The 27,255-nt window shown below is 53.3% G+C and overlaps 3 protein-coding genes across 4 annotated transcripts in view; 1 reads left to right on the forward strand and 2 right to left on the reverse strand.

Moving 5' to 3' along the window:
- SHPK (sedoheptulokinase) overlaps positions 1-4,580 on the reverse strand; it is a 28,864-nt gene extending 24,284 nt beyond the window's left edge. The window contains exon 1 of the mRNA XM_070560899.1: positions 4,168-4,580. Coding sequence (XP_070417000.1) covers positions 4,168-4,335 — 168 coding nt within the window. The 5' untranslated portion in view covers positions 4,336-4,580. The remainder of the gene's footprint in view (positions 1-4,167) is intronic.
- A 140-nt stretch (positions 4,581-4,720) lies between these two features.
- On the forward strand, positions 4,721-21,252 carry CTNS (cystinosin, lysosomal cystine transporter). 2 transcript variants are annotated; one of them, XM_008538101.2, is made up of 12 exons: positions 4,721-4,957; positions 7,697-7,776; positions 12,222-12,300; positions 13,526-13,610; positions 14,982-15,085; positions 15,190-15,321; positions 16,107-16,206; positions 16,299-16,418; positions 17,459-17,629; positions 19,421-19,538; positions 19,820-19,934; positions 20,296-21,252. In XM_008538101.2, exons 2-12 carry the CDS (start codon positions 7,716-7,718, stop codon positions 20,402-20,404), a joined length of 1,194 nt encoding a protein of 397 aa, XP_008536323.1. In that variant the 5' UTR covers positions 4,721-4,957; positions 7,697-7,715; the 3' UTR covers positions 20,405-21,252. The 2 variants fall into 2 exon arrangements, with proteins under 2 accessions (XP_008536323.1, XP_008536324.1); XM_008538102.2 differs by lacking the exon at positions 20,296-21,252 and having other exon boundaries at positions 19,820-20,264.
- A 929-nt stretch (positions 21,253-22,181) lies between these two features.
- On the reverse strand, positions 22,182-27,105 carry TAX1BP3 (Tax1 binding protein 3). Its single transcript, XM_008538096.2, has 4 exons — positions 26,965-27,105; positions 23,948-24,067; positions 23,469-23,546; positions 22,182-23,174 (listed from the first exon to the last, which is right to left on the reverse strand). Exons 1-4 carry the CDS (start codon positions 27,001-27,003, stop codon positions 23,037-23,039), a joined length of 375 nt encoding a protein of 124 aa, XP_008536318.1. The 5' UTR covers positions 27,004-27,105; the 3' UTR covers positions 22,182-23,036.
- Positions 27,106-27,255: the final 150 nt, after the last annotated feature.

Consider the following 27,255-nt stretch of genomic DNA (forward strand, 5'->3'; position numbering starts at 1 on the left):
TGGGGGGCCTTCAGGGAGAAAAGATGAAAAAAAAGATTGGCAACAGTTGTTAGCACAGGTGCCAATCTTGAAAAAAAGAAAAAAGAAATGCCAACTCCAACCAAGCAGTACATCCAAATGGGTGGGAGGTACAGACTAATAGAACCTCACAAGTAGGCAATAACGTGACCAAACCTAAGAAATTTAGGTTCTGTGACTACCTCTGCTTTTAAACTATGAAATCCCGCTTAGAGACTAGAAATAGGACTCCAGAACCCCATCCCATCCCAGTAAATGCCTCTAATCAGTAAGAAGTCTCAATAAGCTGAGGTCATCACAAAATAGGCACTTGGGAAAGCGACCCAGATGACATAATTGTTTTCCTGGTGAATAAGTAAATTTCAAAGTGGAAAAGAATGATATTATGTGATTAATATCTGTGCTTGAAGAATCTTTGGGTATTTGGTATTTTAAGTAAACTTATATGTTTAAGAGAATTTGGCCTAGGTTACCTTCGTAACTCTAATTTAAAATGTGAAATTGAGTAACTGATCTAGATTTGTGATTATAAGTTCAAATCTGTATTTATAAAAAGATTTGAAACATATAAGAACATTTAAGGTCTATATAGTTATACATTTAATTTATTAGATTTATAAGAATTATTTAAGTATTCTGAAAAGATTTAGGTCAGACAACTGCAGTATCTAAGAGAGAAAATATATTAAATGTATAACTGTAGTTTAAAATATCTAAGGCATTTGATTAACTAAAATGGGATTATTATTCAAAGGTCCTCAAAAATCACATTTAAAATGTTAGACTTACAAATGGAATAAGCTTGATTTAAAAGCTTAAATAAGAACTAGGATTCCGGGGCCGGCCCCGTGGCCGAGTGGTTAAGTTCGCATGCTCCATTTCGGCGGCCCAGGGTTTCATTGGTTCGGATCCTGGGCGCGGACATGGCACCACTTGTCAGGCCACACTGAGGCAGCGTCCCACATGCCACAACTAGGACTCACAACTGAAATAAACAACTATGAACTGGGGGGATTTGGGGAGAAAAAGCAGAAAAAAAAAGATTGGCAACAGTTGTGAGCTCAGGTGCCAATCTTAATTAAAAAAAAAGAACTAGGTTCTGAATTTAACAAATTGACTACTTATTTTTATTCCAACCAAAGTAAAATGTTTCTGGCACACAAAAATCACCTCAAGTCACAAAATAAACATATATTTAATAACAACTAGAAGGATCCATGGAAAATTCAGAAAAGAAGAGAAATGTGGCTTGGCTCTTAATAAATGTCTGATCTTTGGAAAACTAAAAAAGCTTATGGTCTTGGAAAAGCATCTGAAGATTGAGGCCTCAGGCTACTTGCTTCCTTCCGGGGGTGGGGAGGGGCGCGGTGTAGTCCTCCCCTCCTTGGAACAAATCCATCACTTGCCCCATCAGCCTGCTGGCCTTGGTCAGGGGCAGTTCTTGGCTCCTAACAAGCATGAACAAAAGAGCAGAAAGAAGGATGGTGAGGAAGGGGAGGGGAAGAAGGAGTGAAGAGGGAGCACAGAGCCTATTCCTGAGGGGTGTCCACGCAAAATAACCAATAACCATTCTATAGATGAAGAGATAGGTAAATTTTACTTAAGCCAGGGTGAGGATTATAACCCAGGAAGGCAGTTTCCACAAGGGAAGAAAGCTGTCTGCAGAAGCATGGGTTTCAGTACAGTCTTAAATCTTTTTAGAACAAAGAGTATACATTAAACATGCCCAGGATACACATTCATGAAAGTTTCAAAGAGGTATTCAGTCACAAATTAGCAGGTCAACATGACCACTACGTCAGGAAAGGGACTAACATGGGCATTACCCATAGGCGTGAGACGGGAAGCATGCATTCTTAAGAGAGGGCATTCTTTAATGGTTAAAGCAGATGTCCAAGTGTGTTTGACAGGCCATAAGTCAGACTTCTTTAGTTCAAGTGGAATTAGTTTTGAATCAGAATAGTTACCCCATATTCTTCAATATGTGAAAATCTCTTGTCAGGAGGGAGCCTCAGATCTTAACAAGAGTCTCTATACAGGAGAGACTCTGGATAGGGACAGTGAAGGAGGGAAACAGGCCGGGTGGCAGTGAAGACAGGGAGGCAGTCAGTGTTGAGCATAACTGGAGTTTTAGTGGTGAGTATGATGGGGGAGGAGCTGTTGGACAGACAATGAATATGCCCACAGTGTAACAGGAAAGGCTCTGCCCCCAGGCCTTGGTTCAGAACATCAACTGGTCTACATCCAGATCAGATCCTAGAACTTTAGATTTGAGAGAACTTTGAAACTCATTCAATCCTCCTCCCCCATGCCCCTTTTTACAGATGAGGAAACTGAGGCCCAGAGAGGAAGAACTAATAACTCAAGAGTCACAGAGCTTCCCTCAAAAGTCCTGATATTTTAAAATTGCAAATACCTAAAAGCCTGACCTTCGCCATGGCTGCCAAGCTTGACCATGGTGCACACAATACTTCTAAAGTGTGACAAATATGGACATGAAGATTTCTATAGATCAGTGGTTCTCACCCCAGGGGTGATTTTTGTCCCCTAGGGGATATTTGGCAATATGGAGACATCTTTGAGAGTCATAACTGGGGAGGAGGGTTCTACTGACATGTAGTGGCTAGAGGCCAGGGATGCGACAAAAAATCCTACAGTGCGCAGGAGAGTCCCCAACAACAAAGAATCATCCGACCCAGAATATCAACAGTGCCAAGGCTGAGAAATCCTGCAACAGATGCAATTACAGTAACGCTGTTTGTCCCAGAACACAACACACACGTGGAGGATGCAAAGCGGGCTGTTACTAGTCTCCCCTAAACCCCTTGTTAGGCCGGTGTGGCACGCTGGGTGTGCCTGTAATCCCAGAACAGCCTGCTGAATGCTGGGGGAAGTGGGGAAAGCAGTTTGCAAGAAGTGGCCCTATTTAAGAGAAAAGCCTAAAGCCACCCCTTGTAATCCTGGCTCTGCTGCTCAGCCCCACAGGGTCAGAGCTGACTCTGCCTGCATTTCACAGTCCATGAAGTAAATCATCTTTCTAAAATGCCCAATGCCCCAACCAAACTACCTTTGAAAGGCTCTATGAAAATGCAAAGTGCTCCTGAAGTCCTTATCCTCTGAAGTGCTTCTCAGCAAGATGGACTCTGAACCCTAAAGGACTGAGCCCAGATATGAGGCAAGAGCTTGTGAAAAACAAAGCTCTTGGGAGTGGGGCTTGGCTCAGAAAATCGAGGTTTGTGGCTGGAAAGGAGCACAGAGGTTACGTATTTCAACTGCGAGAAGAACAGGCTGAGATCTAGAAAAAAATCGAAGTTACACAGAAAGTTCCTTGATATTAATTTCTACTGTCAATTAACTGAACATAGAGAGACCTTTTTCAGGGAATTAATGGAATCCAGCTCTGAAGATTGACATCCGTTCTGAACCCACATCTCACAGCAGAGCCCGCTGTGATGAAATTCTCCCTTTCTATCTTGTAGCTTTCACAAGACACTAGTTATAGTATGGAATTATCCATCTGATCTTTTTTCCGACATTTCAGTCGACTTATCTCTCAGTGTCTGTCTGTCTGTCCTGACGTCTTTCCTCCAAGGTGTCTGGGGGACTTTCAGGGCTGGGGGACTTTTGCTGACCAAGTGTTTGAGTTCCTTGGTCCACATTCCGCTCCCGCGAGAGAGAAGCATGAGAGAAGAACGGGTTAGGCCAGCTCTGCATATGATTTCCGGAGGAAAACCTAGACTCTGACCTGGGGAACAAACTGAAATCCTAAACTTGAGGACACTGGCAGCTGTGGGGAGCAGAGAGAGGCCTAAAGTCACTCCATATCCACAAGGAGAGCAATTTCACGCAGGTCCGGGTACAGAAAGTGGAGGGCAGAGAGCACGAGGATACAGCGCCATGGGCAAGGCTCCTAGAGGCCAGAGAGTGGGGAGATCGGTGCCAGCAGGTGAGAAAGCTCCTGGCAAGGGGCCTAACGGAGCAAGGGGAGCTGTACCAGGCAGACAGAGGTCAAGCAGGCTGGAGCAGTCAGGGAGACTTCTTTGAGGAAAGGGGGCGGCGGGGGAGGGGGGTGGTCAGAGAGGTCTCTGAGGAGCAAGAGGGTCGTCAGGAGGATCCTGGAGGCGGCGCGGCCCCAGGGCGCTGCCTCACCTGAGGCCCGGCCGCCGCGCTCTGGGCCGCCGCCTCCGCCCGCGCAGCCCGGGCACAGCTCGCCAGTACCACGAACCCGGATGGATCGCCGGGCGCGGCCTCCACCAGGGCCGCCTTCACAGACGTGGTGCCCAGGTCGATGCCGAGAGTGACCCGCCGTGCAGCCATGGCCGCGGGGACCCCAGGTCGCGTCTGCTGCGGTGGCGCCCCCTCCTGCACACTGAGCCCGGGACAGATAACCGGGGCGGAGCCTCGCCTGCCGCTCCTGCAGCCACATGCAACATGCCGGCAGCTCGTCTTCCCATTGGTCGAGGAAGGCGGAGCCCCGCGCACCCCTCGCGGCGGACCCGGCTATAGGCGGAGAGGCGGCGGAAGGCGGGACCTAGAGGGCCCAGTCCCGTAGACAGGAGTTCTAGGATGGTGAAGCGCTGTCCCGGCCTCGCTCGCCAGAGCCGCGCAGGGTTCGCCGACAGGCGCTGGCGGCTTTGAGGGCGTCTGTGCCCCTAAAAGTGGCTTAATCCTCCCTCACTACCCGAGCCCCGATCCCTACCAAGGCGCCTGCGCGCCTCCACTCCGCCCCAAGCCTGCCCAATTGTCCGGCTAAGACTCGTGAAAACTACAGCTCCCAGAGTGCATCGCGCCGAGATCTGCACTCGGCGAATCAGGTGGCGTGAGTCAGGTGACTTCTGGCCCGCCCTCACACAAAGTCGAGCCGGCCGCGGGAGGTAGTCCAGTCCGAGGTGGCTCCTGCGTCCCGTGTGTCGGTCCCCAGACCCTGAGAGGATCTCAGGTGAGAGCCGGCGCGGCCCCTACAGCCCCTCCACCCATCCCAGGCAGACCCCCGGGGCTCGGAGACAGGCACAGCAAGTCGGTTGCCCAGCCTGCTGAGCATCCAGCCCCCTTCAGCAGCCAGGGTTCCATCCCCTGCCACCCAAGTCCAGGCCTTGCGACAACGGACAGCTCCCAGATTGAAGGGCCCGGGTGGTGGTGAGCGGAGACAGGGAACACCGGGCTGCCGAGGTCGTACGGGTGGCACTACCCCAGTGCAGGTCCGAACCCTTTCCCCGCCTTCTGCTTAGTTGCCGCCTGAATCTGAGTCGCGCAGTTTGCAGAGTGCTTTGGAGAGGGGAGACCCTGAGAGGACCGTTCCGGGAACTCCTGTTGGCGTGCTGAGTGCTGGGCTGGGCTCCGGGGGGAGGTGGGCAGAATGAGACCCCGCACTGCCCTCCGAGGCTTTCAGGCTGAAGGAAGGGGGAACCACTGGGCTCCGCCTTTTTCAACAACGTTGAGGAAAGTCGACGCTTTTTGCGAGCCTTCTGGGTGCCTTGGCGACAATAGTTATCACTTTACATCGTTGGTTCTCAACCTCTTTCCTTATCAATCCCCCACCACCACCATGAGATTTTAACTTTTTGTGGCCCTTTGGAGGGCCACAAAGCATATTTTACATTTCATCTCATTCAGGTCCTCTGCTGTAGTCCTCACTGTCGCTGTTTTCGTGAGGAAATTGAAGCTTGAGTAGGTTGAGAAGCACCCCAAAGCCATACAACTAATAACCCAGGCACAAGCCTGTGCGGTCTGTCTCCAGGACACACATTCCTTGCCACCGTGGGTATTACTTCTGCAAGGGAAGGAGACCCAGGGAGTTCCGGGTTGCGGAAGAGTTGACAGGACTAACTCAGATACCTGATAGAGAAGCTGCTGCGGGAGACCCCTGAGCCCAGGTTGCTCCTGGGAGGGGCTTGGGAGTGGGAGGCTTCTTGAAGCAGGTGGCATTTTAGTGAGACCTGGAAGATAGACCTTACACAGGAAGGACAGCATGCCAGACCGAGCCCATTGTGGGGAAATTCTCCATTTCTATCTTGTAGCTTTCACAAGACACTAGTTATACTGTATATTTATTAATCTGATCTTTTTCTGACGTTTTAATTGACTTACCTCTCAGTGTCTTTCTGTCTGTCCTGACATTTTCCCTCCAAGGTGTCTGGGGGACTTTGGGGCCGGGAGACTTTTGCTGACCAAGTGTTTGAGTTCATTGGTCCACATTCTGCTCCTGCGGCATGAGAGAGGAGCCAGTTAGGTCTGATTGGGCATCTGATTTCCCTGGGAAAATCCCGACTCTACCCTGAGGAGCAAACTGAAGCTTAAACTCAAGGACACAGACAGATGTAAGGAGCAGAGAGCGGCAAGAGCAAATGGAAGGCTTGAGGTCACACCATGTACACGGGAGAGCAGTTCCCTGCAGGTCTGGGTACAGAAAGTGGAGGGCAGAGAGCACAGGGATACAGCACCATTGGCAGGGCCCCCAGGGGCCAGAGAGGAAGGAGATTGGTGCCAGCAGATGGGAAAGCTCCTGAGATAAGACCTAATGGATCAAGGGAGCTGCAGTCAGCAGAGAGGCCCCTAGAGGAGATGGGCAGGCCGAGGTCAGGCAGGCTGGAACAGTCAGGGAGAAGTCAGGGAGACTTCTTTGAGGAAGGGGACTTCTTTGAGGTATTTTGGGGAAACTGATACCACAGTGGTAGTTTGCACACAGACTTCTCCTGGCTCTCCCACAGTTTGCAGGAATCCTCAGAGGCTGTCAGGAGTGGGAGGATGTGGGCGCTACATGCTGAGGCATACCCATGCTGACCTGCCCCACTTGACTCGTGCTTCACGAGCCATGCATTGGGATTGTGGGTATGCAGCAGCCCACCTCCCTCACTTAACCACTGAGCTGCTCCAGGGCTGATCTGGGGCTTTCCCCTCACTGGGTCCCCATTGTGAGTGGTCCCTGCCAGTCCTGGAGGGGTGACGTTTGTCAAATGAAAAAGTCTTAATCCTGGGGCCAGCCCCATGGCCAAGTGGCTAAGTTCGGGCGCTCTGCTTCGGCGGCCCAGCGTTTCACCGGTTCAAATCCTGGGCGCAGACATGGCACGGCTCATCAGGCCATGCTGAGGTGGCATCCCACATGCCACAACTAGAAGGACCCACAACTAAAAAGACACAGTTATGTACCGGGGGGCTTTGGGAGAAAAAGGAAAAGTAAAATCTTTAAAAAAAAAAAAAAGAAAAAGTCTTAATCAACGGTCAGTTGGTGTTATTAGCCATAGGCTCATATCCCAGGACAAGGAATGAAATTAATTTTGTTAAGTTTTATAGGTTCACAAGGTCAAATATCTGACCAAACTTTTAATAAATTTTTGAAAAAAAGAACCCAAGCCAATAAAACTGCATTCTTTCTGTTAACTAGATTGCAAGAAGCAGTTGAAGAGGGGAAAATTCAGCATTTGTCCACTTCCTCAGAGTGGAACCTTACACAACCCACTTAGCCTCTCTGAGCCCGTTTGCCCACATATCAAAGAAAGATAAGTCCTCCCTGGGGTCCCCTTGTCGAGCTGGTGATGCACAGCCCATGAGGTCACAGGTGTGAAGTGAAAGTCCTTTATGAACTGTCCGTGCCATGGTTCCAGGTGACATATTGTCCACTTGTTGCTGAGCTGATCCAGCTTGAACTTGAACTTCTCTTGCTGTTTGTTTTTCTTCCTAGTTCTTTGAAACGGAGGAACATGATAAGGCGTTGGCTGATTATTTTTATCCTTTCTCTCCTGAAGCTCAGAGGGAAATGTGGTAAGTTTAGAAGTGGGTCATCAACTTTGTAAAGAGGAAAACTGTGTGTAGATTAAGAGCCTGACCTGTTTGTAGCCAAGAATTTGGGACTGTCTGGTCTGTGCCTGCCTCCCTTGGGTCAAGCAGCCACTGGGGTGGTGGAGCAGACCCAGGTCTGGGATCCAGGAGTTTTACAAGGAGCCAGATGGTTCCACAAATAATTGGCCTTCTGTCCCAGGGTCCCTGTTACCTTTTCTCTATCACCAGAGTCCAACTGTGGAGCTCCAACAATCTGGGGTACTATGTATAAAGAAGGGTTTGTGCCCCTGCCTTGTGGACTTCACAGAGGGAGTTATGGGTCCTGAGAGATGCTGCCTAAGCAGGTGAGGTGGCCACCTTGTTGCACCTGGTTCTACCAGGCACAGACACCTGAGGAGTGTGCCCAGCATCCCCTTGTGAGATGAGAAAACCCTTCCCATAGAGAGGAACTAAGGAACAGGGCACAGCAGCCCAAGCAGGGCTGGGGGCCTCACAGACGCAGGCCAGTTATGGAGAAACACATTAGCGTTTGTGCATCCTTGTGAGGCTTGACCTTAGAGGCCTGCATCATTCTATCAGTTCTCCCACTGCCCAAAATATTGCTGAAATTCCTTCCACAAAAAGCTGTGTTTAGCACTCCTAAGACACCAGGCCCATTATTTTGGCAGTTGTCAAAAATCAAATACATCTTAAAACCCCTTACTAAAGGTTTTAAATGAACCTTATACAAACAATACATATCCTGCGTAAGCTTCCCAAAAGCCAGGCACAGTGACTGCATCATCACTGGTATCTGCCTCTTGAATCTCTGAGAAAACAATAGTTATCTGATCAGTTCTTCCAGGTTTGTTAAACAACCAGTCGTGTTCCTTTGCAGTCACACGTTATGGATAAGCAGTTTCCAGGTGAGGTTGTCGGAACATGATGCCCGGTGTTTCTCAGTGCACATGCCGGAGCCCCACTCCAGACCTGCTGGATCACATTCTCTGGACTAAGGCCAAGTGTGTGTATGCGCATGCACATTGGCAGGCTTTAAACGAAGCTCCATTAGTAATGCTAATGCCTTGGCCTAGGGAAGAAGAGCAAATCTAGCACCACCACCTCAATTCTACAGAGGGGAGACAGGCCCAAAGAGGGCAGACATCTTCCCCAAAGTCACAGAGCTAGAAAGTAACAAAGATGGGCCCTGTTCCATTTTATCACTTTGCCTCCTTTCCTGAATATCATTATAAAAGAATAGTGAAAACCACCATAAAAATCAAGGAACTGGACTTGGGTTTCTGACCTCATTCTGACTGCCTATCTGCTCTTTTCTTTGGAGACTGATCATCAAGGACCGTAGGTGAGGTGCTTGGCCTTCAGAGCTTTTTGTCTCTGACTTCTTTGGGTGGAATCTGAGGCACTGTGACCTAGCGGCAAAAACCTGGGCTTCGGTCCAGACGGGCCTAGGTTTGAATACTGCCTCCACCATTTCTGAGTCGTGTGGGCAAGACACTTTCCCTGTTGGGATTCTCTGTTTCCTTATATCTGAAATAGGAATCATGCCCACCTCTCACAGTTGTAAGAATTTGAGAATGGGAGTTAACAGTGTAGGGGAGTGGCCAGCATGGGGTGGGGAACACTGTAGGGGACGTGCCAGTAAGTATAGTCATATGCCGCATGACGACATTTGAGTCAACAACAGACCACATGTACAACAGTGGCCCCGTGAGATTAGTACCATGTAGCCTAGGTGTGTAGTAGGCTATACCATTTAGGTTTGTGTAAGTATGCTCTATGATTTTTACACAATGACACAATCGCCTAACGACACATTTCTCAGAATATGTCCCTGTTGTTAAGCAACTCATGACTGTATTTAAAAAACACTCTCCTTACGGGAAATTTGGAGTCGTATCATTAAGACTCGTTAGGTAATTCTGATGTCCTGTCCAGGGACTGTTGCCCTGGGGCAGACTTTAAAATGTGCTTTCCCAGGATATGATGCCAGCTTCCTAACTCTCCCATCTTGGGCTAAAAAATGTCGTGCAGTGTCTACGTGATGAGAATAGTTACCAGCAATTATTTTGCACTCAGGTCGTATGGAAGGTGTGTCACGAACATCGCCAAACGTTATCTTCACAGGCCCCTGTGAGATAGGTAGTGCTATTCTCCCCTTTTTACAGTGAGAGAACGGAGGCTCAGAGAGGTTAAGTACCTTCAGCAAGGAGGTGGGCGAATCAATCTCAGAAATGTGTCCCCGATAATGGGGACTCAGGAATATTTATGGGGTAGGGGCAAGACGGTCTGAAGTGTGGGAATAGATGATTGGAGGTGAGGAGAAGCGAGGTAATTGATGATCTGTGCAAGCGTAGTCAAGGTTCATGCCTCTTCATAGGATGCATGTTCACAAAATGGCAGCATTGCCATGGTCTGAGGGTGGGGATTTTAGCTCCTTGACGTCAAAAAGGTCACTTGTCAAGCAGGTCCAGTTCATGGGTTGGTGGTCTCAACCAGCCTGAACTGGACTCTCAGTTCCTGAAAAACTCAAGCACCCCACCCATTACCATGGTGACCCAAACCTCAGAGATGTCACCTATAGGATCGGTTTTAGTAATGCCCTAACTACTTTTGCAGACAAACAACTGGGTATAGTTACAGTAAGTTGACCCCCTGGGTTCACTAGGAAGTGACATAGCCAGGATGGAACTGTGTAACCTCAGAGCCCAGTGTCTCAGCTGCTGAGCACTGCCGTCCTCTGTGGCACTAAGTGAGAGGGAAGTAAACATTGCCTGATCTGGATCTATTAGAGTTAACGGCCTCCTCTTTTAAAATGCAAAGACTGTGGAAGAGCAAAGGCCATGTGGATCTCCCACTCACTCTGACCACCATCCCAGCAGAGCCCTAGGGACTGGAGGTGTGGGTGGCAGCTGGCATCACTTTCAGCATCGCTGTCCTGGGCACCAGCTTGTCAGGGTCTTGCTTATCTGGTGTGGTCCAGGGTGGGGGGATGATGACAATTACAACACGACACAGCAGAGGACAGGACTACCGAAGACCTCAGACTGAAGGAGTCAGCTTGGAGCCTGGCAGACACAGGGGAGCGAGCCTGCATCTGCACTCACATGCAGGGCTAGCAGGGAGAAGGGCTCCGATAGGCTCTGAGAGGCCCCAGGTAGCAGAGCCAGGCCCAGGGATCCAAGTTCCAGGCTGGCCAGTTCCCATGAGGAGATGAGGTATCACCCCTAGAGGTGTCCAGGCAGATGAAGGGACTCTACCAGGCAGGACTGTTGACAAGGGGACTCAGGCGGTTTCAGGTTGAATTAGGGGGCTTTCAAGTTCCCTTCCAATGTGAGCATCTAAAATTTCAGTTCTTTATCTTCTCCCTTTGAGGGGCCTGGGTAGAGGAAGACACGGCCCTGCCTGCAGCCCCTACCCCCACCAGGACCACCTTCATCAGACTGGGCGCCTGCTTTCCCCTGGTGGGCCCCTTTCCTGCCCCAGTCTAGAGTCACATTACACCTTAGGTTGTGCATAACCCTGAAGGCCTTGAGGTAAGGGAGGTGAGGTGGACAGGTGCCTGGGGCTTTGAGTACCCCTGGCGGTGGGGAGGGGGAGGGGTGCGTAAGTTGCCCAGAGGACACAGGAAGAAGTCAGAGGGCGGCTGACTCACTCATGTTCTGTGGCCAAGTTGCTCTCAGATATTTGGCCTCCCAAACCTGCTTCCTCCCTCACCCTGAAACCTGTTTGTCTACCTCATCCTGAGTACCTTAATCCCAAGAAGAAACCCCTGATCGTGAAACAGTGTGCACTGTTCCCCAGTGTCCCCCAGCCCCCCAGCTGAATCAGTGTCAGGAAGGGAATCAGGGAATGGGTTGAGCTGGGTGAGTACCGGAGCCCAAAAGGACTTCTTTAGAGACAGGTTAGCTGGGCCCCGTGTGTCTGTGAGGTGCCGGCAGGGGCTGGACCAGTTCTGCACGAACTCCACGTCCAGCTCCACAAACTGAGAAGACCCGTGTGATTTCCGTCTGAAAGGGTAGGTCAAGTCCACATTTTCCAGTCCCATGTGGTGACTTGAATTCCTTTGTGACGGTATTTGGGCTGCACAGTTCTAGAACTATCTCTGGGTAACAGAGCTGCAGACCCTCAGAGCATGTCAGTGGGGGAGGAGGAAGCTACAGTGTGTCTTGCTCAGGCCTGTGTCTCCCTCTGTCCATCTCTGCTAGCAGAAGGGGAAAGAGCATAATGAGGGCTCGGGTTTCCAGTCCCATCACTCAGCCTCTCAGAGTCCTTGTGGCTTCACCTAGAAGATGGGGGTTGTCACGAGTCAGAGCTCCTGAGTTCAGATGTCAGGGGCTCCCATCCAAGTTTCTCCTCGTGGGCCTGACCCATGAGGGTTCTCAGAGTTCTCTGACGTAATGACTCATCATTGATTTGGGTCCTTCCAGAGTCAACAGTCAGCCTCACTGTTCCTCCCACTGTGAAGTTGGAAAATGGAAGCTCAGCCAACGTCAGCATCATCCTTCAGTAAGTTTCAGGCCCAGCTCTGTCCTCAGCCCAGTATTCACCCGTGGCTGGATCAGGGCAACCCCTGGTTCAGTCTGTTCATGTTTCCAATGTGATGCTCTTGCTTCTTCGCTTTAAGATCAGCCATAGAAAGAGAGACACTAGCCCTGGGCTGCAGACCGAGGCCCCAGAGTCTCTCCCCCGACAACTGCTGACTCTTTGTTTCTGGTGGGAGGAGGAGGAAAGCAAGGCTTTCCCCCAGCTGAGAAGAGTCCTTGAGTGACCAGCAGTTGATGCCAGACTTCAGAATGGTCCTTTCCAAGGCTCTAAATACTTGAGGAGAGCCCTGAAGGTCAGAGGGCAAGGAGCTGAGCTGCTGGCCAGCACTTCTGAGATCACGTCCAAAAGCAGAAGTGACTGAGCCCATCCCGTTCACATGACACTCCTGCTTAGTCTTGTCTGAGAGTCTGTCTTGGTGACCTGCTGGTTCAGGCGTGAGGGGGCCGACCTCATCCAGGCTATGCCAGGGAGCCTGCCTCCTCTTCTCTATCCTTCACTGCTTGTCCTACTCTTCCCTCCCAGCCACAAGGATTCCCCAAGATGAAGATCCGGGACCCTGTCCTTTTCTCTTTGCCCTTCTCCCTTTTCCTCACCTCTCCAGGGAATTCTGATCTCCATCCAAAGCTTTGGTACCAAGGCTCCCTGACAGACCTGCGTTCCATTCCCAGCCTCTGCCACCTCTGCACTTCGACACCTTTTATATCTCACGTACCATCCCCTCCCGACAACTCTCCCTTCTCCTGAACCCTTGAGTATCTTTCTGCTGCCTTCCAAATTAACTCCAGGTCTCTGAGCTCAGACTTGAGGTCTCCACGGGCTGCTCGCAATCGGACACATCTCCCAGCTTTCTGTGGACATGCTGCTCCCTCCTCAGACCTGACCTCTCGGAAGCCCTTCTCACCAGAGTGGATGCCGTGGGCCTATTGGCCTCTGGATGTTCACTGGGCATTCACAGCCAGTTTCCCATGTTCTCACCCAGCCCCGACCGACCATCTTGTCTCCTGATAAAGATAGAAAACTCCTAAGGAGCAGGGACCCCACCTCTCCACCCCTCAGGACCAAGCACATAGCACTTCCTAACCCAAATTGCTTGAGAAATGACAGGCCCAGTGAGAAATCCAGAAAGTTGGTTGAGATCTCACAGTGTCCTACTTGCCAGTGGTAATCAGTCTCTTGTCCTCCACAGGCCTCCGTTAAATGCCACCTTGGTGATCACTTTTGAAATCACATTTCGTTCAAAAAATATTACTATCCTTGAGCTCCCCGATGAAGTAAGTAATGAATCTTAACTGATGGGTGGGGAACTGCCAGGTAAAACACATTGTAATGAAGTGCTTGTGGAAATAGGCCACCTTGTTTTTATACCGTGGACTGCCCCGTCCCATCATTCTAGAAATCTCCGGTTTTGGCTTTGTTGGTCTCTTTGAAAATGAGCATTTTATGCCATGTAGATGGAATTAGGGAGGTGATGGTAAGAAATCTGAGGCAAAAATGGTTCTGAGAATGTAGAAGAAATTCTTAAGGTGGTTTTCTAAGACCTTGCTATTCAAAGGGCTGTCATGGGCCAGCAGCATTGTCCCTACTTGAAAACCTTTTAGAAATGCAGAATCTCGGGCCCCATCCCAGATCTTCTGCTTCAAAATCTTAATATAGATACCTGGATGATTTGGGTCCACGTGAAAGTTTGTGAAGCACTGTTCTGAGATTCCACTGGTTGAATGTTATTTCCAAAAACCAGTGCCAGAGGCTGTCAGGCATCATAGCTGTGACTATTCCTAGCCCTTATGCATTTATCTGTTAATATATACCCTGCTTCCACCTTACCGAGGATCTGTGCCAATTACCGATAAACTAAATAACATCAGTAGGGGAGGCAGTAATGAACATCAGTAGGGGAGGCAGTAATGAACATCAGTAGGGGAGGCAGTAATGAACATCAGTAGGGGAGGCAGTAATGAACATCAGTAGGGGAGGCAGTAATGTAGAGACTAAACAGGTTTTTTTAAAAAAACCAGACAAGATGAATGCAGGGATGACATTGATAAACATGAGGCACATTTTGAGGCCTCATGGCTTCATCGCTGTGGAAATGGTCTGCCAATGGGCTCTGAGCTCTCTAGCAAGCAAACAGTGTTGAAGCGTGATCAGATAAAGAGTGTCTGCCTAAAAGGCCATGTGTGGGAAGGGAGTCTCATCTCATCCCATGGTGAGCACCACACCTCATTAGACAAGGCCATTTCTCACAACTTCTCCTGCCCCGGGGCCTGAGGCCTGCTGCAGGGTAGAAAGAGCCATGAGCTCTAACAGCAGCTTCTAGCACTCAGCTTTCTGAGGTCTGGCTTGATCCACAGACTGCATGGCTAGTGAGAGGAAGAGAGCCATCCTACCTTCCCTCAGAGAGAAGCCAGGGGAGGGCCTGAGGGCAAGGCCATTATTCTGCTCAAAAAGTCTAACCCACAGGTGCAGGGGGGTTCCTGTTGGTTGGGTGGGTCCAATGGTTGTCCCTTTTGTTAGTAAGCTCCTAGAAGCCAGGGACCCTGTGTGACCTGTCCCTCCATTGCCTAGTACTTAGCCTTGAGCTGGGCACTGAGTGAGGCCCCAATAACTACGTGGCACTGGACCAAATTCAGTTTTCCTAACAGGTTGTGGTGCCTCCTGGAGTGACACATTCCTCTTTTCAAGTGACATCTCAAAATGTTGGACAAGTTACTGTTTTTCTGCATGGGAATCATTCCAACCAGACCGGGTAAGCTGGGCCTTAAATGATGAGAAGGGAGGCAGTGGTGGGCACGTGGGAGTTTCCTTCCGAAGCCCAGCCTCAGCTCATCCCAGTCCTCAAATTCTTTCTAGACCAAGGATACGCTTCTTGGTGATCCATAGTAATGTCGTTAGCATCGTAGACCAGGTGATTGGCTGGATCTACTTTGTGGCCTGGTCCATCTCCTTCTACCCTCAGGTGATCACGAACTGGAGGCGGAAAAGGTACCCGCTGAGCTTTATGTGTGAGTTCACTTAGAGCCCGTAAGACAGGGGCATTCCAGCGAGGCTGTAGGCAGCAAGGGGTCACACTTTCCCCTTCTGCTCTTCTCTCCTCCTGCTCTTTCTAGAAAGTTGTCTGATGTGAAAGCTCTGACAGCCTAGCTGGGACTTACAGTGCCAGGCATTTGGTCTCCTGCCCAAGTCAGCCCCTCCCTGTGAAAGCAACAAAATGGGGCCTCTCAGTGAAGTGGAGGATGGGTGGGGAGGGGGAGTCCACCCAAATCTGTTCTGCCCATGGTGCGTCTGGCCCTGGAAGAATTAGTGTCAAGTCATGCTGCTGTGCAGAGTTGGGTCCTTCAGCCTTGGGGACTAAGCCATCCCACCTTGATCTTAAAGGCTAACTGTGCCTTGGGTTGCGTCTTCGTGCAGCAAGCCACACTAGCTGCGTGGGCTTCTTAGGGGACTGCTGAGCTGGAAGCCAGGAAGGGAGATGCCTCCTCTCTGCAGGAGGCCTCCAGCCTTCCCTCTGGAGCCAGGACTTGAGGAGGACTTGGACTTGAGGAGGCAGGAGACATCTCAGGAGGGACTGAGGGAGGAAAGTGGTTCCCAAGAGTGGGGGATTGAGTGGCATCAATTGTGGTATGGAGAGGGATCTGAGGACAGTGCTCTCCTTGGGGTATCCGGGCCCTCCTTCTTGTGTTCTGAGAGCTCTGTCCCCTCCCATGTCCCCATTGGCCTCCAGTCTCAGCCCCTGCTCTGCTTTCTTTCTCCATCCCCCTCCCCCACAGTGTCGTTGGTCTGAGCTTTGACTTCGTGTCCCTAAACCTGACAGGCTTCGTAGCCTATAGTGTGTTCAACATTGGCCTCCTCTGGGTGCCATACTTCAAGGTATGGCACTGCCCTCCCACCGCAGCCCAGCCCAACCTGTGCAGTGGCCTGGCCACCCCTCACTCCCCAGCTTCTCCCCACCCCCCAAACAGGAGCAGTTTTTCCTCAAATATCCTAATGGAGTGAACCCTGTGGACGCTAATGACGTCTTCTTCAGCCTGCACGCAGTCACCCTCACCCTGGTTGTCCTGGTGCAGTGCTGCCTGTACGAGGTAAGAGATGAGCCTGGCCCTCGCCCCGCCTCGGGCTGCCCGGCCCAACACCCACCCCCCACCACCACCACCCACCCTTACCTACCATTTTACACAAGACATGGAAACCCTCAGAAAAGAAATGTGTTTGCTCCCTCAGCACCTGCTTACTGGGGCCTACATAATAGGCCAGGCCCTGTGCTGGGCATGGGGAACACCCCGTGAGCCCAAGCCCTGGGACCCCCGCAAGTCTAGGGAGAGGGACACAGAAGGTGGCAGTGGCACCCCAGCAGGCTGAGAGCTAGCAGGGAGGGGGAGGAGGGCATCGAGGAAGTGGAGCTTAATTGTGGCCCATAGGATAAGTGCAGTTCCTGTGGTGATGGGGAGGAAGGCCTGGGTGGGGCACCCACAGCTCGGGGGACAGAACTATGAAGGCTATGGGGTAATGAGAGGAACCCGGAGCTGATGGGTGTGGCCAGGGTTCAGGGTGCCAGTCGGGGGAACAGGCTCGTGAGTGTCCTGAGGGGTCTGGAGTCCCAGCCCGAGGAGCCAGGACTCAGCCTGTTGCGGGAGGGCTGTTGGGTGTCTCAGCAGGGAAAGGCACAAATAGCCCTTTAGTGTCTCGGGGCATCACTGGCAGGCACATTTCCTTCCCTGTAGGCCCACCACTTCCCTCGGAGTTCCCTTCACACACTCAAGGCCAGCAGGGGCTGGTTGGCACCCCCCTTCATGAACCTTCTAGGTTTTCTTACCCTTTGCTTTGAAGCCTGAATGCAGGGGGCCTGCTTTGGGGCCATGCCCAGGGGATAGGTAGGAGTGGGGATTGCTTCCAGAGATGGTCGGGCTCCATGTGGGTCGTGGCACGAGCCTGGGCTGGGATGAGGTGCTGGGCATTCAGAATGTTGGGGCTTATGTCCCCAGAATCCTTCACTCCTGCTAGGCTCTGGCAAGTCCAAGAAGAACTGAAACAGAGACCCTGATAGTGACAAGAGCATGGTTGGTGCTGGGGGTGCTGGGCTCTCTTCCCTGCTCCTTGCCTCCCCTCTCCATCTCGTCCTCAGCGAGGCAACCAGCGCGTGTCCTGGCCTGCCATTGGCTTCCTGGTGCTCTCGTGGCTCTTTGCGCTCCTCACCATGATTCTGGCCGCAGTTGGGGCAACCACCTGGCTGCAGTTCCTCTTCTGCTTCTCCTACATCAAGCTTGCAGTGACGCTGGTCAAGTATTTTCCACAGGTACCTCCACGGCGTTCTGTACTTTTCACATGGTCGTCAGCATAAGAGGGGTGAGATATGGACCCTGGGCCCTGCTCCTGGCGCAGCTTCTGGCTGGGGCAAGGATGTGGGTGGAAAGCCACATGGAAGCCACCAGCCCAGCAGGAGCAGGGCTGTGCAGAAAGCCAGCTGTTAGCACTGCCCGCTCTTCCTGGAACTGAGAAGCACAATGGAGACTCCTCTGAGCTCACGCTCGGCCCTGAGTCAGGGGTTGTGCAGGTTGCTTCCTGTCTCTCTGTCCCAGCTTTCCTAATGACTTCAGGTCTGCACCCCCTCTGCCCCTCATTACCACAACCAACTTCCCTGACAAGTAGCAGCAGAATACTCCAGAAAGACTAGGTGGAGGAGGGAGCCCGCCACTGTGACCTCCACCTCCCCATCCAGAGATGTTTTCCTCGGAGGTCCCATCCAGTGTCCTCCTGGTGGGCCTTTAGCACGCTCCCTCGAGTACTCAGACAGTCCTATACAGATCCGGACTTAGAGTTGAACACATCTTCCCCCACAGCCAGAATGGCCCGGGACAGGGTCAGGTATAAAATAGGTACCAACTGCAGGCTCCATCATGAATCTAGGGTCTCACCCCATTCCCAGCGGAGAAGCCTCTTTTTCAGCCTCCCCAGCACAGGGAACCTTGTGTTCTGTGGGCTCAGGAAGGAGGCAATTTTGGCCAGAGTCAGGGCCAGTCTCCTGGAGGGCATGGAAACAGAACCAACCTTTAAGGATGACAGGACTTAAGTCTGTGGACCCTGGAGGAGGGGGTGTTCCTCTAGGGGCAGGCTGCCCAAAGGCATGGGTGGAGGAGCATGGAAGGCAGCCAGGAGCCCATGCTGGCTGAGCAGTGTTGAAGCGGGGGAGGTCTTGAGGGAAGGAGGCCTCAGTCCCTGAGTGTGAGAAGGCTTCAGGCTGGAAATCTGGGAGGCAGGAGCCCCAGTTGGTGATGTTGGGAACTGTCCAGGACTGGAGAGGGAGCAGCAAGTATGGAAGACAGTAGGAGAGGACGAACAAGGGGACTGACTGCCAGCAGACTGGGAGAAGACCACTACAGAGGCCCAGCTCTATTCTCCCAGGTGGTAGGAAGGGAGGTCGCACCAGTCGGAAAAACCCAGAGGGTCCTGGTGTTGGGGGAAGGATGTGGGGCACTGGCGGCAAGAACAGGTATGTCCAAGTGGACCTGCTCACTAGACCTACGAAGCCCAAAATGGAGGCCGCAGAGCTCTGCCAGGGCTGAGGTGGGAGTTAAGTCCACTCTACAGATGGGGAAACTGAGGCTAGGAAAACTCAAGTAACTCTCCCAAGGTAACAAGCTCCAGTAGCGGAGCTGGGATTGCAAGCCAGGCATTCCAATTCCCAGCTTGTGTTCGTAAGCACAGTGTGAAGTCCAGGCTGAGTTTGGGGAAAATCTTGATTGGAGGTGAGAAGAAAAATCAGAGTCGCTGGAAAATCAGGATAGGGCTTTTTCCCAGAACAGGGAGGGATGAAGAGGATGGAGAAGCAGCCTCCGGCCCTCCCTTGGAGTCGTGAGGTGCGGGCATGGGAGGAGGAGCGCTGTTTGCTGTGCATGCAAATGAGACCCACCCGAACTGCTCTCCTCTCAGAGCCTAAAGGTCACTGTGTTCCTTGGAGCAGAGGCCTGAGCACATGAGTAGGAGGAATTAGAGCTGCTCTTGTTTGGAGTGGTGGTCACAGGGTGCATGAGGCAGCCACTCGGCCCCCTCACCGCCCTCCATCTGTCTGTCTGTCTGTCTGGCCCAGGCCTACATGAACTTTCACTACAAAAGCACAGAGGGCTGGAGCATTGGCAACGTGCTTCTGGACTTCACTGGGGGCAGCTTCAGCCTCCTCCAGATGTTCCTCCAGTCCTACAACAACGGTGAGTCAGCCAGCAGGCAGCCCACCCACCCAGTGTGCTGGAGGCACAGGGCGGGCCAGGCTTCCTGGGCGCCCCCTCCCCACCGCCCCCTTCAGCCACCCCACACCGGCCCTGCAGCCTGGGAATCCAAGCCGATCTCAGCCCTGAAGGTGACTCTCAGCTGGAGGATTTGTGGTTTCCTGGGCAGATGAGGACCCCTACCCCCTACAGCCCCACATGCTCCAGCTGCTTCAGGAGCTGCCACCCTAAAACCGGATTCTGTTCCCTCTGTCTGTTAACAGACCAGTGGACACTGATCTTTGGAGACCCAACCAAGTTTGGACTTGGCATCTTCTCCATCTTCTTCGATATTGTCTTCTTCATCCAGCACTTCTGCTTGTACAGAAAGAAACCAGGGTATGACCAGCTGAACTAGCACCCAGGGACCCAGTGTAAACGGCCTGGGCCCTGTGCCCACCAGGAAGGCTGGAGAAGCGGTCTGAAGTGCAGGGCTGGCTCAGTGTGCCGACAGTGGAGAAGCGCGCTCTTCCTCAGGGCCAAACGCCTTAAACAGAACCAGCCTGCCTTCATCCAGGACTCTCCCGGGCCAGGGAGGAACCTCCCTCTGGGACAGACACCTGATTCTGCTTTCAGATTAAAAGCCAGATCGCTGGTGGCCTCTCCCAGCCTCCCCAGAGGTCTTAGCCCCTCCCAGGCCTTACCAGCCAGGCATCTGGCCCTCCTGCATCTTGATGCGGCCATCTCTATTTTCTTTAAGGCTTCAGGCAGCACACACAGCACGTCCCAGGCAGGATTGGGCACTGAGCTTGGAGCCGAAGGCCTTGCCCCAAGCAACCAGTGTTTCTAGGAGCAGCTTGAGAGACTGACCTTGCAGCTGGGAGAGTCAAGAGTGCTTTGCTGCCACTGCTGTGTTCCAAGAGACCAAGCAGCCAGGTGCCATGGGCAATGGACTCAGGTGCTGGTGCTGGTGGTAGAGGGGCTAGGATTTGAGGGTTAGGTCGTGGGGTTCCTTCTCTGAAAGCCATGTTCTCTGAGCACTCACCTTCCTGACACTCACTCACTCTCCATAACTCAACTTCCATGATTGCAATCACAGATGGGCCAGACCAGGGCCTGGTAATGAAACTATTTCTGAGCCTTGAGATCCCCAACAAATTGGTTCTGAACTAGGCCTGTGCCCAACACCCTCTGGACCTTTATCACACTAACCAGTTTGGATTTTCTGGAGGGATGTTTTGGAAGTAAGGGGCTCACTTTCTTCTGCTTTTTGCCTACCTTTACTTTCCTGGAGTCAGGGGCCCCATGTGAGTCCCTCCAACTGCTCCTCAGCCTGCGTCTGGAGTGCGGGACACACACACACCAGTCCGTGCCTTAGAGGCCTGTGGGACCTGCCAGACGGTGAGAGGAGCTCCCTTGGGGTGGGGCAGGCCCCTTGCCTTGCTTTCCCCAGACCCCTACCTGAGACTCACCAAGTTTTTTGCTGGTCAAGAGCCTCAGAGGAATTGAGACCACCTCACACAATCCTCATGGGCCCAACCCTCATCCCAAACTGCCTTCTTTCCCACCCCAAGCCACTGTCCTTCCTGTGGCAGGAGGGGAGGGTCCCAGGATGTGCCTTGTTCATGCCTTGAGTTTGTCAGTCCACTCAGACTTTTTCACTAGGAGACCAATGTGAGGGGTCTAGATCCTTAATTAAAACCTGATTTGTCTCCTTTCTGCCCACTCTGAGCATTTGCCAAATGCAGGAGGTGGGTGTGTTCACTTCAGAACCAAGTCCCTGGGGCTTAGGGCCTTACTCCCTCCATGTAAGGAAACGCATAGGGCTGTGAAGTTCGCTGACCCTGTGGAGGCTGCATGCTGGCCCAGCACTTCATCAGCAGAGCTCGCCTGGGCAGTGCATGACACCTGCCTGCTCAGGGCCAGGTAGGTCCCACAGATGCCCTGCTTCTCATTACCAAAAGCAGCCAGCACTGGGAGTGGGGGGATGTCTTATTTTCTAGATTCTTCTTTTATCTAGTTGTAACAAATATCAAAGAATTTAGGATCTTGTTTCCCTAAAGCAGAGACTGCTGCCTGCCGAAGCACGCACACCTGTTTTTTGGGGACCACCCAGAGTGTTACTAGGTGCCACACTCTAAAAATGGGAGATTCCAAATATTTGATATGAACACTGGAAAAGTCTGATTCCGCAGTGCTAGGTGGGTCCATGAGTGGCAACAATTCCCAGAGCTGGTAGTGCGGCCAGCGCTGGGCCAGGCAGAGGCCCGGAGCTCTCCGGCTCATCCCCATCAAATCACAGCTGCTGGAAACATTTGGGGTTACATCCCTGGCTTTGATAAACTGAGGGCTCTTAAGAGTGTTAGGGGGGCAGGTGTTTTTCCCATGAACCCCTTGGTGTCCATGAGGCCCCTCCCAGGTGGGAGCTGAGACTAGGTTATACAAGGGAAGTTGGGGGCCCCCGGCCCCAGTTCTGGTGAAGGTGCTCCCACACATTCCCATAGACATAGCCCTGGCCAGGCACAGTGTCGGGTGGGCCTGGGAATAGCTGGGTTTTGACCCAGGGCCGTGGGGACCAGGTCAATGAGCCTTACAACCAAATCCACCCTAAGTGTCCCAGCCCTGTGCCTCAGCAGAGACCCCTGGTGAACTCCAGCACTGTTTATTGGGCACGCAATGGGTGTGGGGCAGCTTCACACTGCCCCTTTTCCACAGTAACCAAAGTAAGGCTTGTTCACTTGCTAAGAGTAGTTGTTTCCAGATGTGAATTAGTGAGCTAAATTCAAAAGTAGAATTGGCACCTCCAAATAGTAAGATAAAATTGCTTTGTATCAAAGTTGTGATTAAAAAAATACAAAAGTTAAACCCACAGGCATAGAGGAAAATGGCAATCCTGAGAACTACCCTGAAACGTCAGCCTCAAACCTCGTCTAAATCCTGTAAGCAGGTGAACCCTGGGGAGGCCAGCGCCCCTCGGGGGAGTGGGGTGCGAGGCGGTGAACTGCGAGCCTGCCTGGCTTCCCTCTGGGTGAAGCTTTGTAGTGCCTCTGGCAGTGTGTCGAGTCCCCACGGGGCAGCGCAGGGAAAAGCATGGGCACAGACACTGTGCAGCTGAGACTCAGAGCAGGGCCAAGCCCCACAGCCAGGGCAAAGCGGGGGAAAGGCCACCCTGCTGGCATTTTCCAGCTTTGTGGCAGCTCTCAGGAAGTGGGGCCCCTGCTCGCCTGGGCACTGCTGAGGCCAGGCAGCAGGGTCTAGGGGCCGGGCCTGTGGCTAGACAGACTGTGACTCAGCTCCAGGCCTTTGTTTCCAATCCGCAATGTCCAAGGGAGACAGGTGGTCCCAGAGCCTCAGGTCAGTGGTGGGAGAGGGGAAGAAATGCCAGGTCAGGCCGCTGGGCCCAGCACTCAGCAGAAGCCAGGACGAGGGGCAGACAGAACGTGGAAGTGGTGTCACTGTACAAAGAGGCGGGCAGGCAGGCATCAGGGACCCAGCGGGCTGCTAAGACAGCATGGACTGCTGCACTGCTTTCTGCAGCGACTGCCGTGTCACCAGCAGGCGCACCACCTCTTCCGAGCGCTTGGTAAGCCGCTTCCGCGCCTGGTCGTGTGTGACCATGGTCATGTCCCAGCCGTTCACCTGGCCCAAGGAGGAAAATACAGGCCACCTCAGCCCCCCACTCGCTGGGATCTAGAAGCAGGTCAGGCTCTGTGGGGCCTGGGTCACCCAAGCAGGCCCCCAAGCTGATGTTCCAAGGTTGTGAGAGGCCACACACCAGAGTGGAGGCACACAGAGGAGAGAGCCAGCTTCCTCTGGGGGCAACGCCAGCATGAGCTCCAAATCGGCTTTGGTGAGTCTCGGGAGCCCCCCAACCCCCGAAGGCTTCAGACCCTCTGGCCAAGCCTTGTTTTCCTCCTTTGGGACGTCTGTTACCTGCATGATCTTGTCTCCAATCTGCAGCCCAGCAATTTCAGCAGGGCCTCCTTCGGATACCCGTGTGACATAAATACCCTGGAAAGACACAGGCCAAGTCAAATCCTTGGGTCACTGGACCAGCCCCTTATCCACAGAGCAAAGCCCAGCACATAGCATACTCCCAGCCATTCGTCTGAACCTACACCAAGCCTCCCCAGCACAGGCTGTACCCAGACAGCCAAGAGGAAAGCAGGGCTGCCCGCAGATGCTCCAGCCCCTGCTGTGGGCCTCCTGGGCTCTGTCTGGGCAGGCCTGCATAGGGCTGGGAGCCCACTCCCCACCCCTACTTATTCCCGCCAGATCATTTCTTGGACCCGAGAGAGGACTTTTTGAGAGAGATGAGGTCTGTTCCTTCCAGAAAGGCCCAGGAAGCAGAGACCCACCATCTCAGGCCTCTGTGTCTCACAGAGAGGTCTCAGGACCCTGGTTCCCCTCACCTTGTCTGTCTTGTCTTCTGAGAAAGGATTCTGGGAGGGATCCTGGTCAATTCCACCTCCAATGCTGAAGCCCAGGATTAAGTTCTCACCTTGACGCAGCTTGTGAATTTCAACTCTTTGCTGGCAAAGGAAAAAACTAGTTGGAGTGGGTGGGTGTGTGGAGAGTCAATCTGCTGTGTCCCTAGCAGCAGCCTCAGGCTGCTGGTCCAGCTCAAAGCTGTGCCAACGGGGTGGGGTCCAAGTCCCTCTGGAGGAATCCAGCAGGTCACCAGCCTGGGAGGCTGGAGGGTTGAGACTCAGAACTCAGCTACGTCAACCCACACAGCCGTCCGTCCCAACCTCTCCCCACTTCCAGCCTTAGTCAACAAGTGCTTTAAGCCCCTCCCGGCCCAAGAGCCAACGTGCTGTGGCTGCACTACTAGGGGAGGCACCACACAGGGCAGGAGGGATCAGGTCCCTAAAAAAATGCAAGCACCCTGCAGAGGCAGCTTAGATTGCTGAGCCAGCCCCTGTCAAGGGCAAGACAGGAGATGCTCTGGAAAAGCAGAGAAGATCAAACTTGCACAGAAAGGAGAGGAAGGGCTATGTTGGCCAAGAGAGGCTTGAAGGTGCTGTAGGTACATGTCCACGAGACCGGAGTGTACAGCACAGGACCAGAACTGCGAGGTGAGCTGAGGCTGGGACCATATCAGGAAGGCTGTGGAGTGCAGGCCCACGAGACTGGCCCCAAGGAAGGGAGGTTCTCCCTAAGCCCCAGGCCCTGCTCTTGTGCAGTGTAGGAGGCAGAGGAGGGGCCTCGGGCTCACTTGCCATACTCGGGCTGTGATCCCCAACTGTGCCAGGCTCCTTTCAAATCCTTCAGCAGTCACCCTCCAGTCACCAGATGCTGGGAGCCAGACCAGATCACTCCCCCCCCCACGCCCCCCCCCCCCCCCCCCAAGTTGAGAGGTTTAACAGGAAAAAGAAAAGAACAAAGCAAAAGGTGACTTGATGGGGACCTGAAGGGCTTCACAAAGGAGGTATCATTTGTACCAGGCCTTGAGGGGGTGACCAGCAGTCTGGCCACCTGACCTTCATTCTGGGCAGCCCACTGAAGTTCTCAGGAGTTGGGCAGTAGGGCTGGTCATGGCCAGGTGTGATGCTAGAATGACATTCAGGCAGTCCATACAGAAACAGATGTCTCACAGACGTGGGATGTGGAGGCCTGGGGACATGAGCTACTTGGAAGGTGAGATCAACAGAACTGGAGACTGCTTGTGGCAGAGAGGAGTCAAGGGGGGCACCCAGCCACCAGGCCTGGCTGAACACAACCATCTGTCAGATGGGGACCCTGGAGGGGAAGGAGCATGTTGAGTTGGAGTGCCAGGAGCCGTCCAGACAGGTGTCCAGAAGGCAGACAGATAGGGAGCCACAGTTCAGAGGACAGGCCAAAATGGTTTTAACATTCTCAAAATGTTAACTACATGGGAGAGGGCAGGGCCTAAGGAAGAAGCCTCCCCCACCCCATCCCCAATGTGAGAGACAAGAGGGAGAGACCAGACCCCACCCACCATGTTCAGACATTTTCCTAGTGTTAGAGGAATTGGGAGGGTCATGGTTCTACAGCTTTGAGGAAAGCCCAGGGACCAGCCATGACTTGAGAGGAGGAGCAGGAAGCATGACCCCTCAGGCCCACTGGACCTAGGTCCTCCTGCCCCAAGTGTGAGCTCCTCCAGGCCTGCTCCACCTCCTCCAACACACCTTTGACCCACCCTCAAGGTCAAAAAGCGCACAGGACCTTGGACTGGGAGGCAAGGCCCTGTCACTGACTTGCTGGGTGAGGTCAGGCAGGTTACTGCCCGTCTCGGGCTCCTCAGCTACACCCATTTTTTTCCAGCTAAGGAGCAAACCTGGCCCCTTCTCTCCAGGACAGCTAGAGATCTGGAAAAGCCAGGCTGGTGCCACCAGGGTGAAGCTTAGCACAGCTGTCAGCTGGTCCAGCAGTGTTTCCTCCCACCCAGGCCTGAGCTGGTGCTCTAAGCCTCACATGCCACCTTTATCAGTGGCCGTGCCACCTTCTGACTGCAGGCGCTCCCCAGCACACTGCTCTGAGCTGCGGCAGCCAGTCCCATGGCCTCAGGGCAGGGACTTCCACCTGACTCATTGCCTGCCCAGCTGGTATTTCTTCTGAGAGATTCGGGTCCTTCCTGAGGGCTTCCTTTATGGCTGGGTATGACCAGACCTCTCTAGGACTCAGTTTCCCCACCTCCGCCCCGGCTTTGGCCTCCAGGTGCGATCCAGCTGTGGCACTGGCGTCTGGGTCTCATGTTCCAGCGACCTTTCCTCCCTTTGTCTATTTGAATAGCACTTGGCACCCAAGCCAAGCCAAGCGGGGAGCCAGGGGACTGAGCAGACCCCAAGCACCAGGCAGGGAACCTGAACTTTGCTCCAAGAGCTGGGGATCCAGGGAAAGTTCGCAGCAGGATCCAGCCAGCTGTAGGAGCCTTCGCTCTGGACCAGGCGGCAGTGGATCCAAGGAAGCAAGGCTGGACCGAAGGAGGGGTAAGGGGCCACTACACAGGCCCCGGCCGCCTCCACCCCCCAAATCTCCCTCTGGGCGGCGGCGCCAGCTGGAGCGGAGGAAGCACTTCCTCATTCCAGAGGCTGCGACTCATGGACGTCGGGGCCGGCGCCCGCCCCCCGCTGCCACCCAGCTGGGGACACAGGCCTGGGCTTTCCCGGACCCCCACAGCTGGGGCTTTCCTCTGCAGTCCTCCCCGCCCCGGCCGCCCAAAGGAGGCAGTGCGCGGGGGCTGGCCCCGGTCCGGCGTCTCAGGAGGCTCTCGGGTCCCAGCCTTCTCTGTCGCATGGCTCGGGGGATCGCGGCGCCGCTCGAGCAGAAAGGGACCGGAGCCCTGGCCTCAGGTTTGCAGGAGCCCCGGGTCCGACGCTTTGTCAACCTGTTTGGGGTGTCAGTTTGCCGCTCCGCAAAGTGGGGGCAAGCCAAGACGAGGAGGAGCCCACGCGAGCGCACTCACCACCACGGCGGTGACAGGCTGGCCCGGGATGTAGGACATCTCGACCCCAATCTGGGAACCAAGTACCGTTCAGCGGGGCCCGCAGCGAAAGTCTCGGTGGCCGCGCCCTCTGTGGTTAACAAAGGCAGCCTGGCTCGGTCCGCCCCCTTATGAATAGTTAGCAAATCCCCAGCCAATCACCGGCCGGAGCGCTGTTCCGCTTTCGGAAGTCCCAGTGCTTGCGGAGAAAGGCGGGGAGTGGGTAGAGGGTGCTTGGGAAGCCCGCGGCGCATGCGCCAGGGCGCGGGCACG

The sequence above is a fragment of the Equus przewalskii genome, chromosome 10 (genome assembly GCF_037783145.1).
Source record: "Equus przewalskii isolate Varuska chromosome 10, EquPr2, whole genome shotgun sequence".
Lineage (NCBI taxonomy): Eukaryota > Metazoa > Chordata > Mammalia > Perissodactyla > Equidae > Equus > Equus przewalskii.

Bases quoted from the DNA above. Each gene is read 5' to 3' on its own strand.
- CTNS (XM_008538101.2), top strand. From the start codon at position 7,716: ATGATAAGGCGTTGGCTGATTATTTTTATCCTTTCTCTCCTGAAGCTC. The intron at 12,301-13,525 runs GTAAGTTTCAGG...TGTCCTCCACAG, and splicing joins AACGTCAGCATCATCCTTCA to GCCTCCGTTAAATGCCACCT. The intron at 19,935-20,295 runs GTATGACCAGCT...ATTTTCTTTAAG, and splicing joins TTGTACAGAAAGAAACCAGG to GCTTCAGGCAGCACACACAG.
- TAX1BP3 (XM_008538096.2), bottom strand. From the start codon at position 27,003: ATGTCCTACATCCCGGGCCAGCCTGTCACCGCCGTGGTG. The intron at 24,068-26,964 runs GTGAGTGCGCTC...TTCCTTTGCCAG, and splicing joins AGCCTGTCACCGCCGTGGTG to CAAAGAGTTGAAATTCACAA. The intron at 23,175-23,468 runs GTAACAGACGTC...TCCTTGGGCCAG, and splicing joins TTGGAGACAAGATCATGCAG to GTGAACGGCTGGGACATGAC.